Here is a 12,499-nt window from a genome sequence, read left to right on the forward strand (position 1 = left end):
GGTAGGTGAGAAATTGTGCTTGTATATAAGAGACCATGCCAGAAGGGCTTGTTTGTGGAAGTTTGAAAGAGCAACAGGAATCCTATCAATGCTGTAGTTACACAATAGCAACTGCTTTCGCTATCTGCGCCTAATGACTGAGCTACGTGACGTCATTTCTTGTGATGTCACACGGAGCATTTCTGGTCGGGATGGGCGATACCACACTTTTAGGATTCGATACGATACCGATACTTTTTCTTGCATTTTCATCGATACCGATACCATTAATTTCTTATTGGCAATTTTTGTCAGTCAAAAATATTATTACTATTGTTATTATTCAAGACAAATCACAAGACAAATACAGACCATTTATACCACATTCATTATGGTCAATATATAATAAAAGTAAAATTAAAATACATAACATAAATATGAAAAATAAATTAAATATAAACAAAAATATACACATTTTCACTTTTCTTATTTCTCAAAAAAAAGTATTGGTAGGAAAAGCTTAAAAAAAACATTTATTCATAACAATGTTATGTTTCAAACGTCTTTGTGGAAGTAAACTTATAACACTTCTCTGAAGCAAAGTCAATAATTTCCTTATCACAATAAACTAGGATTTCCTTGTCCTATAAACCTGCATACGAAAGACAGTTCCCTGAGAAAATTAACTTGGAAAAATTATCTACAAAAATGTCTGACACCTTTAGTGTACTCGAGATATGTCGTCACACGTCACACTTTACTGAAGTCTCAGATTGCTGTTCAGGAAAAGTAACAACGCTGTCGGCTGGCTGTGTGTGTGTTGCACGTTGACGACGCTCATTCGCTGTCTCCTGTGACGTGACTGGGCCAGCTCTATACTCTGCCAGGTACAGGGGTGTCCCAGCACATAGTAAGTTAAGTAAGTCATCAAAAACATCTGAAAGTGATGCTTGCACCCCCCACACGCCGTTTTTTGGTTTATATCGATACTTTTTTCAGAAAAGTGATGCCAAATGAGTAGCTTGTGAGTATCGATATATCGATACCACAGGATCGATACGCACATCCCTAGACGGGATTCGTTCCGAGGGATTCGAGTAAAGAACCAACTCTTTTTCTTTACTATAGTGGTCTCGATAACGGGTACCGGTTCTCAAAAAGGGATTAGAGTCCGAGGACTCGGTTCTTTTCTTATCGAACAACCGGAAAAACCGGTTTCGAGTATCATCCCTAGGTGGAACTAAATAGAACTAATTAAACGAGGAACAGGTGTGCTAACAGGACATGGAACAGAAAGTAATTGTGCAGCAAAACACAGAAACTAAACAGGAAACACTGACAAAACAAGAGCACCAAGACAGGAAGTGATTCTAAACCAAGGAAAACCCAAACATAACCAGACTGTCAGTAGCCTTTCTGACAGTAGCCCCCCTTCCTATAACAGACTCCAGACGTTATGTTTCACAAAAAGTCCAAAACCAGGGGAGGGTGGAAGGACGAATGGCGGAGGGTTGCCAAACTGTGCCCCTGCCTCAAAAAGCCGACCAACAGTCCAGGCCATGTGCCCTAAGAGCCACGTGGCATCTGGCGAGGTGAGCGCCCACGGAATGGCCACATCCGCGCCCAACGAGAAGGCAGACGCGAGTGGTCACGGCGCACCAGCAGCTGCAATCGTCCATGCCCAGGTCCTTGGCATAGCTGCTGATCGCGCGGAGGCCGTCCATGAAACGGCCACACTCTAGGCCGACGAGGGAGTCGTGTGCGGGCGCCTGATGGCCGCTTGTGCGACAGGTGAGCTGGAGATCGCTGAGGCAACTCCAGGACAAGCACGTTTCTAGACATACTAAAAAAAGAGGTAAAACTGCTCCCACAGTACAATTTAGCGTTGATAAATCACAGTGTGTGGTAAATGATTGTATTTGCATTCTCTCCTCTCAATATAGTGGGCGTTCTGATGATCAGCACATATCCTTCATATCCATGACGCAATCCTCTGCACACAAGTTTAGTAGATCAGCTTTGTGTGATATCAAGTTTGCACGTGCTTTAGTACACGCAAACCTTTTGTAGATCAGATTTTTTTTGTAACACATTTTATCGTAACTGAGCTTTTACTTTTTGTCATTTTGCACTTTACACCCAGAAGTTTTACTTGATTACGTTTTTAGTAGTACATGTATGAATCTGTTACATTTTCCTCTGATTAGCTGCCTGTTCTTCTGTTGGTTGGTTCTTCAGAAATGATAATAATGATCCGCCCACCCATGACAGTCAGAGGTGCGTCTCATGACCTATGACATCATCACATGGCATATAAGTAAAGCAGCAGCCGTTGATAGTCAGTCTCCTCAGGTGAGCGTCTTCTTCTCTTTCTTCATCATTGTTGTCTTCTTCCTCTGTCTCCATTGACACCACCTGCCTGCATCTTACTGCGCCACAATCTTCTCTTTTTACTATTAACACAACTGTTGAAGATGTTTTGCAATGTTCTGAGATGTTATAGGATATTCTGCAACCATCTACCGTGTTCTAGAATGTTGTGTACTAAAGAGTTCTTAAAAGCGTTGCAGGATGTCCACGGCATTCTATGCTGACTTAAGATGCTCCAGGATGTTTTACTAAGATGTTTTACAATCTTCCACAATTGTCTATGTTGTACACTATTCTACAATGTTCCAGGTTGTACAACCCAGGGTTCTAGGACGTACTACAATATTCCACAGTGTCTAATATGGACCAGGATGTCTTACATTGTTGTGTTTTAATATGTTCTAGGATGTTTTACAATTTTCCACGGTGTCTAACATGTACCAGGATTTTTTACATGGTTGTGTTTAAGGATGTCTTACATTGTTGTGTTTTAATATGTTCTAGGATGATTTACAATATTCCACAGTGTCTAAGATGTACCAGGATTTTTTTACATGGTTGTGTTTAAGGATGTCCTAGGATGTTATACAATATTCCACGGTGTCTAATATGTACTAGGATGTTTTGCATTGTTGTGTTTAAGGATGTCCTAGGATGTGCTACAATATTCCACAGTGTCTAACATGTACCAGGATTATTTTACATGGTTGTGTTTAAGGATGTCCTAGTATGTTCTACAATATTCCACAGTGTCTAACATGTACCAGGATGCTCTACATGGTTGTGTTTTAAGATGTTCCAGAATGTTCTACCATATTCCACAGTCTTTAAAGATCTGCTACAATATTCCACAGTCTTTAAAGTGGTCCTACAACATTCCACAGTCTTTAAAGATGTCCTACAATATTCCACAGTGTTCTACAATGTTTCAGGAATCTCCACCCAGTGTACTAGGATGTTCTTCCACAGTGTCTAACATGTAAGATGTTTTACATTGTTGTGTTTTAGGATGTCCTAGGATGTTCTGCGATATTCCACAGTCTTTAAAGATGTCCTACGATATTCCACAGTGTCATACAATGTTTCAGGAATCTCCACCCAGTGTTGTCAGATGTTCCACAATATTCCACAGGGTCTATGTTCTAGAATGTCCTAAAGTGTACTACGGTGTGCTAAAATGTTCCTGGATATTCCATACCAGTGTAGGCTGTGCTATATTTATTACACAGGGTTCTAAGGTGTTTTGCTAACACTGTAATATATTTCGGAATGTGCCGTAGTGTTTTAAGACGTTCTGCAATATTTAACTCTGTTCTAAGACTGTGGTTTTCAAACATTTTTCACCAAGTGCCACCCTAGAAAACACTTGGCTCTCCAAGTACCACCATAATGACCAACATTAAAATATAGTAGCGTAGTAGGTCTAAGTATTCATAAAAACAAGGCAGAGGTTTTATTTAAGAAGTATATTTCATATTTTGTCCACTGTAACAAACACAACCGTTTTTACAATAACACTGTGTTTCAATACTGTGCTTTATTCAAGTGATTCTTAGGCGTACCACTAGTGGTACACGTACCACAGTTTGAGAATCACTGTCCTAACATGTTACTGGCTGTATATATATATTTTTTTACCCTTTGCGTTCATATTTCGCTGTGTTTGTTGCATTGTTGTTGCCTTTCGCCTGATTGTAAAATATGTCGATGGAGAAGAGTGGGTGTGACGTTCATATGTTGTCAATATTCAGTGTTTTATCGTTCATAGGTAATATTGTAAATCGACATTCTTTATTTACATGTACGTTCTGGGTGTTTCATTCAGTAAAAAAATTACAAATTCCATACCGTTTTTAGCGTTAAATCAGACATTATTGTGAGGTTTTGTATTAGTGTTCCTAAAAATCAGATATACCGGCCCCCAGACACATTTGTTTCTCAAAATTTGGCCCCCGAGTCAAAATAATTGCCCAGGCCTGTTCTACAGGGTGTTCTAGCAAGAGTACCACAATGTTTTCCAAAATGTTACGTTCCACAGCATCCTAAGATGTTCTATGTCGTGTTATAAGAAGTTCTAATATGTTCTAAATGGTGTCTATGATGGCTAAGTTTGAGTCGATGTCTGTTAGTGACAATTAGGTTCCGTGTGCATGATGAGCGGCGGCGGCGGCGGCAGTGGGGGGCTGTTGATGTCATCGTGAGCAGGTCAGTACAATAAGGATGATGACGATGAAGATATGATATGACATGTAATAATCATTTCCACAGACAGCACGTGAAGAAGGTTCATGGAGATGCTAAACTCCACCCCCCCAGGCCTGTTGGACGCTCTGATAGCCAACGCCAGCTTGCCGGGCGCCGGCAGCGGGGAGGCGGTGCCTAAAGACAGCTTCTCCAACGCCCTGGCCAAGAACATCGTGGCCATGACGGTGTGGCTCGCCCTCAGCGTCATCAACGGCAGCATGGTGCACACCTTCCTGAAACACAGGTGCCTCAATTCCTCTCACCTGACGTCCTCTTGAGCGCAAATGAACATATTTACTTTTTCACATTGCACCTTAGGGGATCTGTGCCTTTTTTGGAACGTCGCCTTACGTTCACAATCATTATGAGGGCAAGAACACTTTTTTTTAGGATTTTAAAGACGATATAAACGCTTGCAAGATGTTCAATATTTACCGTGTTTTAATCCTTTTATGCATTACTGGAACTTCTTTCCTCAGCGCATTTATTTCCATTTCCATAGCAGCGCACTTCCGACTTCCTGCAACAAATTTGTCCCTACTCCCTAAATAAAATGTGTTTTCTAAACATTACAGACTTGGTAACAGACAACATAGGCGACTATTTTTGGACAAATGGCAGCACGGTGGCAGAGGGGTTAGTGCATGTGCCTCACAATACGAAGGTCCTGAGTAGTCCTGAGTTCAATGCCGGGCTCTGGATCTTTCTGTGTGGAGTTTGCATGTTCTCCCCGTGACTGCGTGGGTTCCCTCCGGGTACTACGGGTTCCTCCCACCTCCAAAGACATGCACCTGGGGATAGGTTGATTGGCAACACTAAATTGGCCCTAGTGTGTGAATGTGAGTGTGAATGTTGTCTATCTATCTGTGTCGGCGACTTGTCCAGGGTGTACCCCGCCTTCCGCCCGAATGCAGCTGAGATAGGCTCCAGCACCCCCCGTGACCCCAAAAGGGACAAGCGGTAGAAAATGGATGGATGGAGTATTCACAACCTTATCTTTTTGAAGCTGAATATACGGAGGATGAACTGCTGCTTATAGAAGCGAGCACGAAGAAGAGGCTGAAACGTTGGCGCAGACAGGAAGACATCCTACGACATCCTATCAGTCGTCATCACAGTGAGAGCAGACCTTGTGCCGTAAGTAATCGTTTTATTATGTTTGTAGTTGGTATTTCTTGTTTAGCACTTAGCAATATTGCTACATGATGCAAATGCTGGATCTGTTTAGCAGAGCTTCAGGATCAAAAATATAATTGTTCCCAAAATAATCGTTATTTGCTCCCAATTTGCATTGTTGTTGATGGGGAGGGGATCTGTGGTCCCTACCTCTAAGTCACGTGACTGGATAGCTCATTATCTCTCAAAATGGCTCGGGAATCTCTGTGAGATTGATACTATTTTGATCATATCTATTTATTCGCACACTTTGTCAGTCTTTCGGTGTCATACATGAGATATTTATTATAATATCTTCAATATGGTATATACAGTCGTGGTCAAAAGTTTACATACACTTGTAAAGAACATAATGTCATGGCTGTCTTGAGTTTCCAATAGTTTTTACAACTCTTATTTTTTTGTGATAGAGTGATTGAAGCACATACTTGTTGGTCACAAAAACATTCATGAAGTTTGGTTCTTTTATGAATTTATTATGGGTCTACTGAAAATGTGACCAAATCCGCTGGGTCAAAAGTATACATACAGCAATGTTAATATTTGCTTACATGTCCCTTGGCAAGTTTCACTGCAATAAGACGCTTTTGGTAGCCATCCACAAGCTTCTGGTTGAGTTTTTGACCACTCCTCTTGACAAAATTGGTGCAGTTCAGCTAAATGTGTTGGTTTTCTGACATGGACTTGTTTCTTCAGCATTGTCCACACATTTAAGTCATGACTCCGGGAAGGCCATTCTAAAACCTTATTTGTAGCCTGATTTAGCCATTCCTTTACCACTTTTGACGTGTGTTTGGGGTCATTGTCCTGTTGGAACACCCAACTGCACCCAAGACCGAACCTCTGGGCTGAAGATTTTAGGTTGTCCTGAAGAATTTGGAGGTAATCCTCCAAGCTACGGCGAATTATTGGTGCGCCCAAATCGACAGGAAACGTCTCCGGCCAGCTGGACTGATCATGATACACTACAGTACATACACTGTCTAGCTAGCTGTGTACAAACAAAACATGAAAAGTGGGCTAATACTTTACAGATACTGTAATATCATTGTTCATGTTTTTCAGTTACAAACTCAAACGCATTTCGCGCTGATGTAGATGCTAGTTTATCTTTTGCAGTAGTTAGCTTTTACGGCTAATATCAATCAATCAATGTTTATTTATATAGCCCTAAATCACAAGTGTCTCAAAGGGCTGCACAAGCCACAACGACATCCGCGGTACAGAGCCCACATAAGGGCAAGGAAAAACTCACAACCCAGTGGGATGTCAATGTGAATGACTATGAGAAACCTTGGAGAGGACCGCAGATGTGACCCCCCCCCCCCCCCTCCCATCTAGGGGAGACCAGATGTAATGAACGTCGAGTGGGTCTAGCATAATATTGTGAAAGTCCAGTCCATAGTGGATCTAACATAATAGTGAGAGTCTAGTCCATAGTGGGGCCAGAGGAGACCATCCCGAGCGGAGACGGGTCAGCAGTGCAGAGATGTCCCCAACCGATGCGCAGGCTAGCGGTCCACCCCGGGTCCCGACTCTGGACAGCCAGCACTTCATCCATGGCCACCGGACCGTAATACCGTAGTACGCCGATGTGTTACTACGCTAGAAAAAGAGTTCCTCAGTGTTCGCTCTTACAATAACAATGTTGCTACAGCTTGGTTATCATACAGGCTACGGTACGTAAAATAAGTATTGTTGGTGGTATTTGAATGCATTTTCAAAGTAGAATTGGTTGCTCCCCTTAGCTGCATTGCTAGCTTCCAAGAACGCGCCAGTTTTTATATATTAGAAAGCGGGAAATAAAAGGTTTGTCTTCTTGTCCCTCATAATGATTGTGAACGATAGGCAAAATTCCCCCAAAAATATCGATAAAAAATATTTTTTTTAAATTTGATTAAAAATGTTATATTGCTCTTTCCGGAAATGATCTCATCCTCATGTCCTTTTGTGTGTAATATGTACTACATATGACATATGTAGTGTGTGTGTGATTCTGTGTGTTTGTGCAGCGTGTTCTATGACAACCCGCGCTACATCATGTTCATCTACATGGTGGTCAACGACGCTCTGCAGTTGAGTTTGGTGACAACGCTCTACATGCTCAGCTACATCTTCAGGAGGATACACGCCTCCTTCTGCTGCCTGCTGGTGACTTTTTACGGCGCCAATAAGCGCTAACAAGACGCCGTTCTGCTAATAAGCACAAACATGCCAGTCAGTCTGTGAGCTAACATGGCGGTATTCTGTTAATTGGCTAACATGGTGTCATTCTGCTAATAAGGGTAAACATGGTGTTATTGAGCTAATAGGAGCAAACATGGTATCGTTCTGCTAATAAGCTAACATGGCGTCGCTCTGTTAACAGGCTGTAATGACGCCGTACTGCTAATAAGCACAAACATGGCGCCATTCTATAAGCTAACATGGCGTTATTCTGTTAATAGGCTCCCATGGTGTCATTCTGCTAACAAGGGTAAACATGGTGTTATTGTACTAATAGGAGCAAACATGGTGTCATTCTGCTAATAAGCACTAACATGGCGTTATTCTGCTACCAAGCTAACATGATGTTTTTCTGCTAATATGCTAACATTGTGTTATTCTGCTAATAAGGGTAAACATGGCGTCATTGTGCGGATGGCGTTTTATTGCTAATATAATATGCTAACATGGCGTCATAGTACGAATAAGATGTTAACGTGGCGTCTTATTGCTAATAAGAGCTAATATGGTGTCATAGTGCGAATAAGATGCTAACGGGGTGTATTAACGTGGTGTCATAGTGTGAATAAGATGCTAACGTGGCGTCCTATTGCTAATAAGAGCTAAAATGGCGTCATACTGCTAATAAGATGCAAACTGTGCAGCAAATAAGATGCCAACCGGGCGTATTAACGTGGTGTCATAGTGCGAATAAGATGCGAACGTGGTGTATTAACGTGGTGTCATAGTGCGAATAAGATGCTAACGTGGTGTATTAACGTGGTGTCAGAGTGCGGATAAGATGCTAACGTGGCGTCTTATTGCTAATAAGAGCTAACGTGGTGTCATAGTGCGAATAAGATGCTAACGTGGCGTATTAACGGGGTGTCATAGTGCAAATAAGATGCTAACATGGTGTATTAACGGGGTGTCATAGTGCAAATAAGATGCTAACGTGGCGTCTTATTGCTAATAAGAGCTAACGTGGTGTCGTAGTGCGAATAAGATGCTAACGTGGTGTATTAACGTGGTGTCATAGTGTGAATAAGATGCTAACGTGGCGTCTTATTGCTAATAAGAGCTAAAATGGCTTCATAGTGCTAATAAGATGCAAACTGTGCCGCAAATAAGAGGCTAACGTGGCGTATTAACGTGGTGTCATACTGCGAATAAGATGCTAACGTGGCGTCTTATTGCTAATAAGAGCTAACGTGGTGTCATAGTGCGAATAAGATGCTAACGTGGCGTCTTATTGCTAATAAGAGCTAACGTGGCGTCTTATTGCTAATAAGAGCTAACGTGGTGTATTAACGTGGTGTCATAGTGCGAATAAATTAAATGATGAATGGGTTATACTTGTATAGCGCTATTCTACCTTCAAGGTACTCAAAGCGCTTTGACAGTATTTCCACATTCACCCATTCACACACACATTCACACACTGATGGAGGGAGCTGCCATGCAAGGCGCTACCAGCACCCATCAGGAGCAAGGGTGAAGTGTCTTGCCCAAGGACACAACGGACGTGACTAGGATGGTAGAAGGTGGGGATTGAACCCCAGTAACCAGCAACCCTCCGATTGCTGGCACGGCCACTCTACCAACTTCGCCACGCCGTCCCTATAATAAGAATAAGATGCTAACGTGGCGTCTTATTGCTAATAAGAGCTAATCTGGTGTCATAGTGAGAATAAGATGCTAACGTGGCGTCTTATTGCTAATAAGAGCTAATCTGGTGTCATAGTGCGAATAAGATGCTAACGTGGCGTCTTATTGCTAATAAGAGCTAATCTGGTGTCATAGTGCAAATAAGATGCTAACGTGGTGTATTAACGGGGTGTCATAGTGCTAATAAGATGCTAATGTGGCGTCTTATTGCTAATAAGAGCTAACGTAGTGTCATAGTGCTAATAAGATGCTAACGTGGCGTCTTATTGCTAATAAGAGCTAACGTGGTGTCATAGTGCGAATAAGATGTTAACGTGGTGTATTAACGGGGTGTCATAGTGCGAATAAGAAGCTAACGTGGTGTCTTATTGCTAATAAGAGCTAACGTGGTGTTATAGAGCGAATAAGAAGCTAACGTGGCGTCTTATTGCTAATAAGAGCTAACGTGGTGTTATAGTGCGAATAAGAAGCTAACGTGGCGTCTTATTGCTAATAAGAGCTAACGTGGTGTTATAGTGCGAATAAGAAGCTAACGTGGCGTCTTATTGCTAATAAGAGCTAATCTGGTGTCATAGTGCAAATAAGATGCTAACGGGGTGTATTAACGTGGCGTCATAGTGCTAAAAAGATGCTAACATGGCGTTTTATTGCTAATAAGCGCTAACATGGCGTCTTTCTGATCTGCGCAGATCATGACAGCGGTCCTGACCACGCGCTCCACACCCCTTATCCTGGCGGGCATGGCGGTGGAGCGCTACGTGTCCATCTGCTTCCCGCTGCACTACAGCCAGATGTGCACTGTGCCGCGCACGCTGCTCCTCGTGGGCGCCATCCTAATGCTGACGGCCACGCCCCCCATCACTGACCTGCTCATCACCGTACTGAAGGAGCCGCCCAGCTTCTTCCACGACGCAATCTTCTGCGACCACTCGCTGCTCTTCCGCCATCGCTCCATCTACTACAAGAATTTCGCCTTTGACGGCGTCTACTTGTCCTTTGTCTTCCTCACCCTCGTCTTCACATACTGCAAGATCATGATGACGGCGCGCGCCGCCTCCGCCGGCCTGGTGTCCGTCACCAGGGCCCGAAACACCGTGCTGCTCCACGGCCTGCAGGTGGCGCATTCTTCTTACGTTGATGCTGGTTCTCTCTTTTTAAGCTTCTTCTTCTCGTGTCCTTCAGCTGCTGCTCTGCTTGCTGGCCTTCGTTGTCCCGTCGCTGCAGGCGGCGCTCATCTCGCTCTTCCCGCTTCTCAGCTTGGAGATCCGCTACATCTTTTTCCTGCTGGTCTACATAATCCCTCGCTTCCTCAGCCCCGTCGTCTACGGTTTCAGAGACAAGCTCTTCAGGAAGTACTGGACTCGCTACTTAGCCTGTCAGAGCCTCGGAAACGTGCGCGTCGACGGGAGCCTCGCCTAAGGGGGGTTACTGTCAAGGTCAACTTCAGTGGGTTCCTGGAGCTGGGATTTCAAAATAAAAGGTGGGGGGTGAGGGGAGACGAAAAAAATATTCTCAGTGCCTGTTTTAAAAATTATATAAAAGCCTCAACTTCAAATAATATGTACAATGAAATATTAATAGTACTGTAATGAACAAATATTTCGAATAAAACATCAAATCAACGTGACAAAATATCAATAATGAAAAATGTACTTAACATGATGAAATATTTGTAACAAAACATCAAATGAACAACTGTATGATAAAAGTTGTATACACATCAAAGTAACATGATAAAATAGTAATATAAATACACATATTTTAAATAAATCAACATGATGAAGTAATAAGACATCTAATAACATGAGAAAATATTGTCACAACATCACATTAACACAGTGGTTCTTAACCTTGTTGGAGGTACCGAACCCCACCAGTTTCATATGCGCATTCCCTTTAGTGAAAAATAAAATGTTGGGTTTTTTTCAAATTCAAGACACAGTTATATGTTTTTGGTAACACTTTAGTATGGGGAACATATTCTAAGTAACAAAGACTTAATTTAGAGTTATTTGGTTAGGTTTGGTTTACCATGAATGGATTTACGTGGACCCCGACCGACTTAAACAAGTTGAAAAACTTATTCGGATGTTACCATTTAGTGGTCAATTGTACGGAATATGTACTGTACTGTGCAATCTACTAATAAAAGTTTCAATCAATCAATCAATCAGGGTTAGGGCCAGGGTTAGAGGGTTAGGGTTATAATAAGGCCATGCCGAATAAGCTATTAATAAGTACTTAATAATGACTAAGAGCCAATATGTTACTAATTTGCATGTTAATAAGCAAGTAATTAATGGTGAATATGTTCCCCATACTAAAGTGTTACCATCTTTTTATACTGGTGCACAAAATGAACCGTGCATGAACATCACCTTGTTCAAAGAACAAAACCAACACAGTGCATAAACTCACAACATATTACACACCTGCAAATAAGTACGACTTCTGCTGTTGCCGTATCCGTAATACGCCGATAGGGAGAAGTTTTTATTTACACGATGAGTCGGGTGTGTCTTGACCTCCGCCGAACCCATGAGCCCGACTCACCGAACCCCAAGTGGTTCGATCGAACCCAGGTTAAGAACCACTGCATTAACATGATCAAATATTTGTAATAAAACATCTAATTAACATGATCAAATATTTGTAATAATACATCACATTAACATGATCAAATATTTGTAATAATACATCACATTAACACGATCAAATATTTGTAATAAAACATCACATTAACACGATCAAATAGTTGTAATAAAACATCAAATTAACATGATCAAATATTTGTAATAAAACATCACATTAACATGATCAAATATTTATAATAAAACATCACATTAACATGATCAAA

At 41.8% G+C, this 12,499-nt stretch overlaps 1 protein-coding gene across 1 annotated transcript; it reads left to right on the forward strand.

Moving 5' to 3' along the window:
* Positions 1-1,538: 1,538 nt before the first annotated feature.
* On the forward strand, positions 1,539-11,061 carry LOC133650751 (odorant receptor 131-2-like). Its single transcript, XM_062048355.1, has 6 exons — positions 1,539-1,664; positions 1,722-1,770; positions 4,666-4,837; positions 7,782-7,920; positions 10,332-10,757; positions 10,825-11,061. Exons 1-6 carry the CDS (start codon positions 1,539-1,541, stop codon positions 11,059-11,061), a joined length of 1,149 nt encoding a protein of 382 aa, XP_061904339.1.
* Positions 11,062-12,499: the final 1,438 nt, after the last annotated feature.

The sequence above is a fragment of the Entelurus aequoreus genome, linkage group LG01, assembly GCF_033978785.1.
Source record: "Entelurus aequoreus isolate RoL-2023_Sb linkage group LG01, RoL_Eaeq_v1.1, whole genome shotgun sequence".
Taxonomy (NCBI): domain Eukaryota; kingdom Metazoa; phylum Chordata; class Actinopteri; order Syngnathiformes; family Syngnathidae; genus Entelurus; species Entelurus aequoreus.

Excerpts from the sequence above, each read along its gene's own strand:
- LOC133650751 (XM_062048355.1), top strand. The coding sequence starts at position 1,539 with ATGTGCCCTAAGAGCCACGTGGCATCTGGCGAGGTGAGCGCCCACGGA. Across the intron at positions 7,921-10,331 it reads CCTCCTTCTGCTGCCTGCTG|ATCATGACAGCGGTCCTGAC; the intron begins GTGACTTTTTAC and ends TGATCTGCGCAG. Across the intron at positions 10,758-10,824 it reads TGCTGCTCCACGGCCTGCAG|CTGCTGCTCTGCTTGCTGGC; the intron begins GTGGCGCATTCT and ends CGTGTCCTTCAG.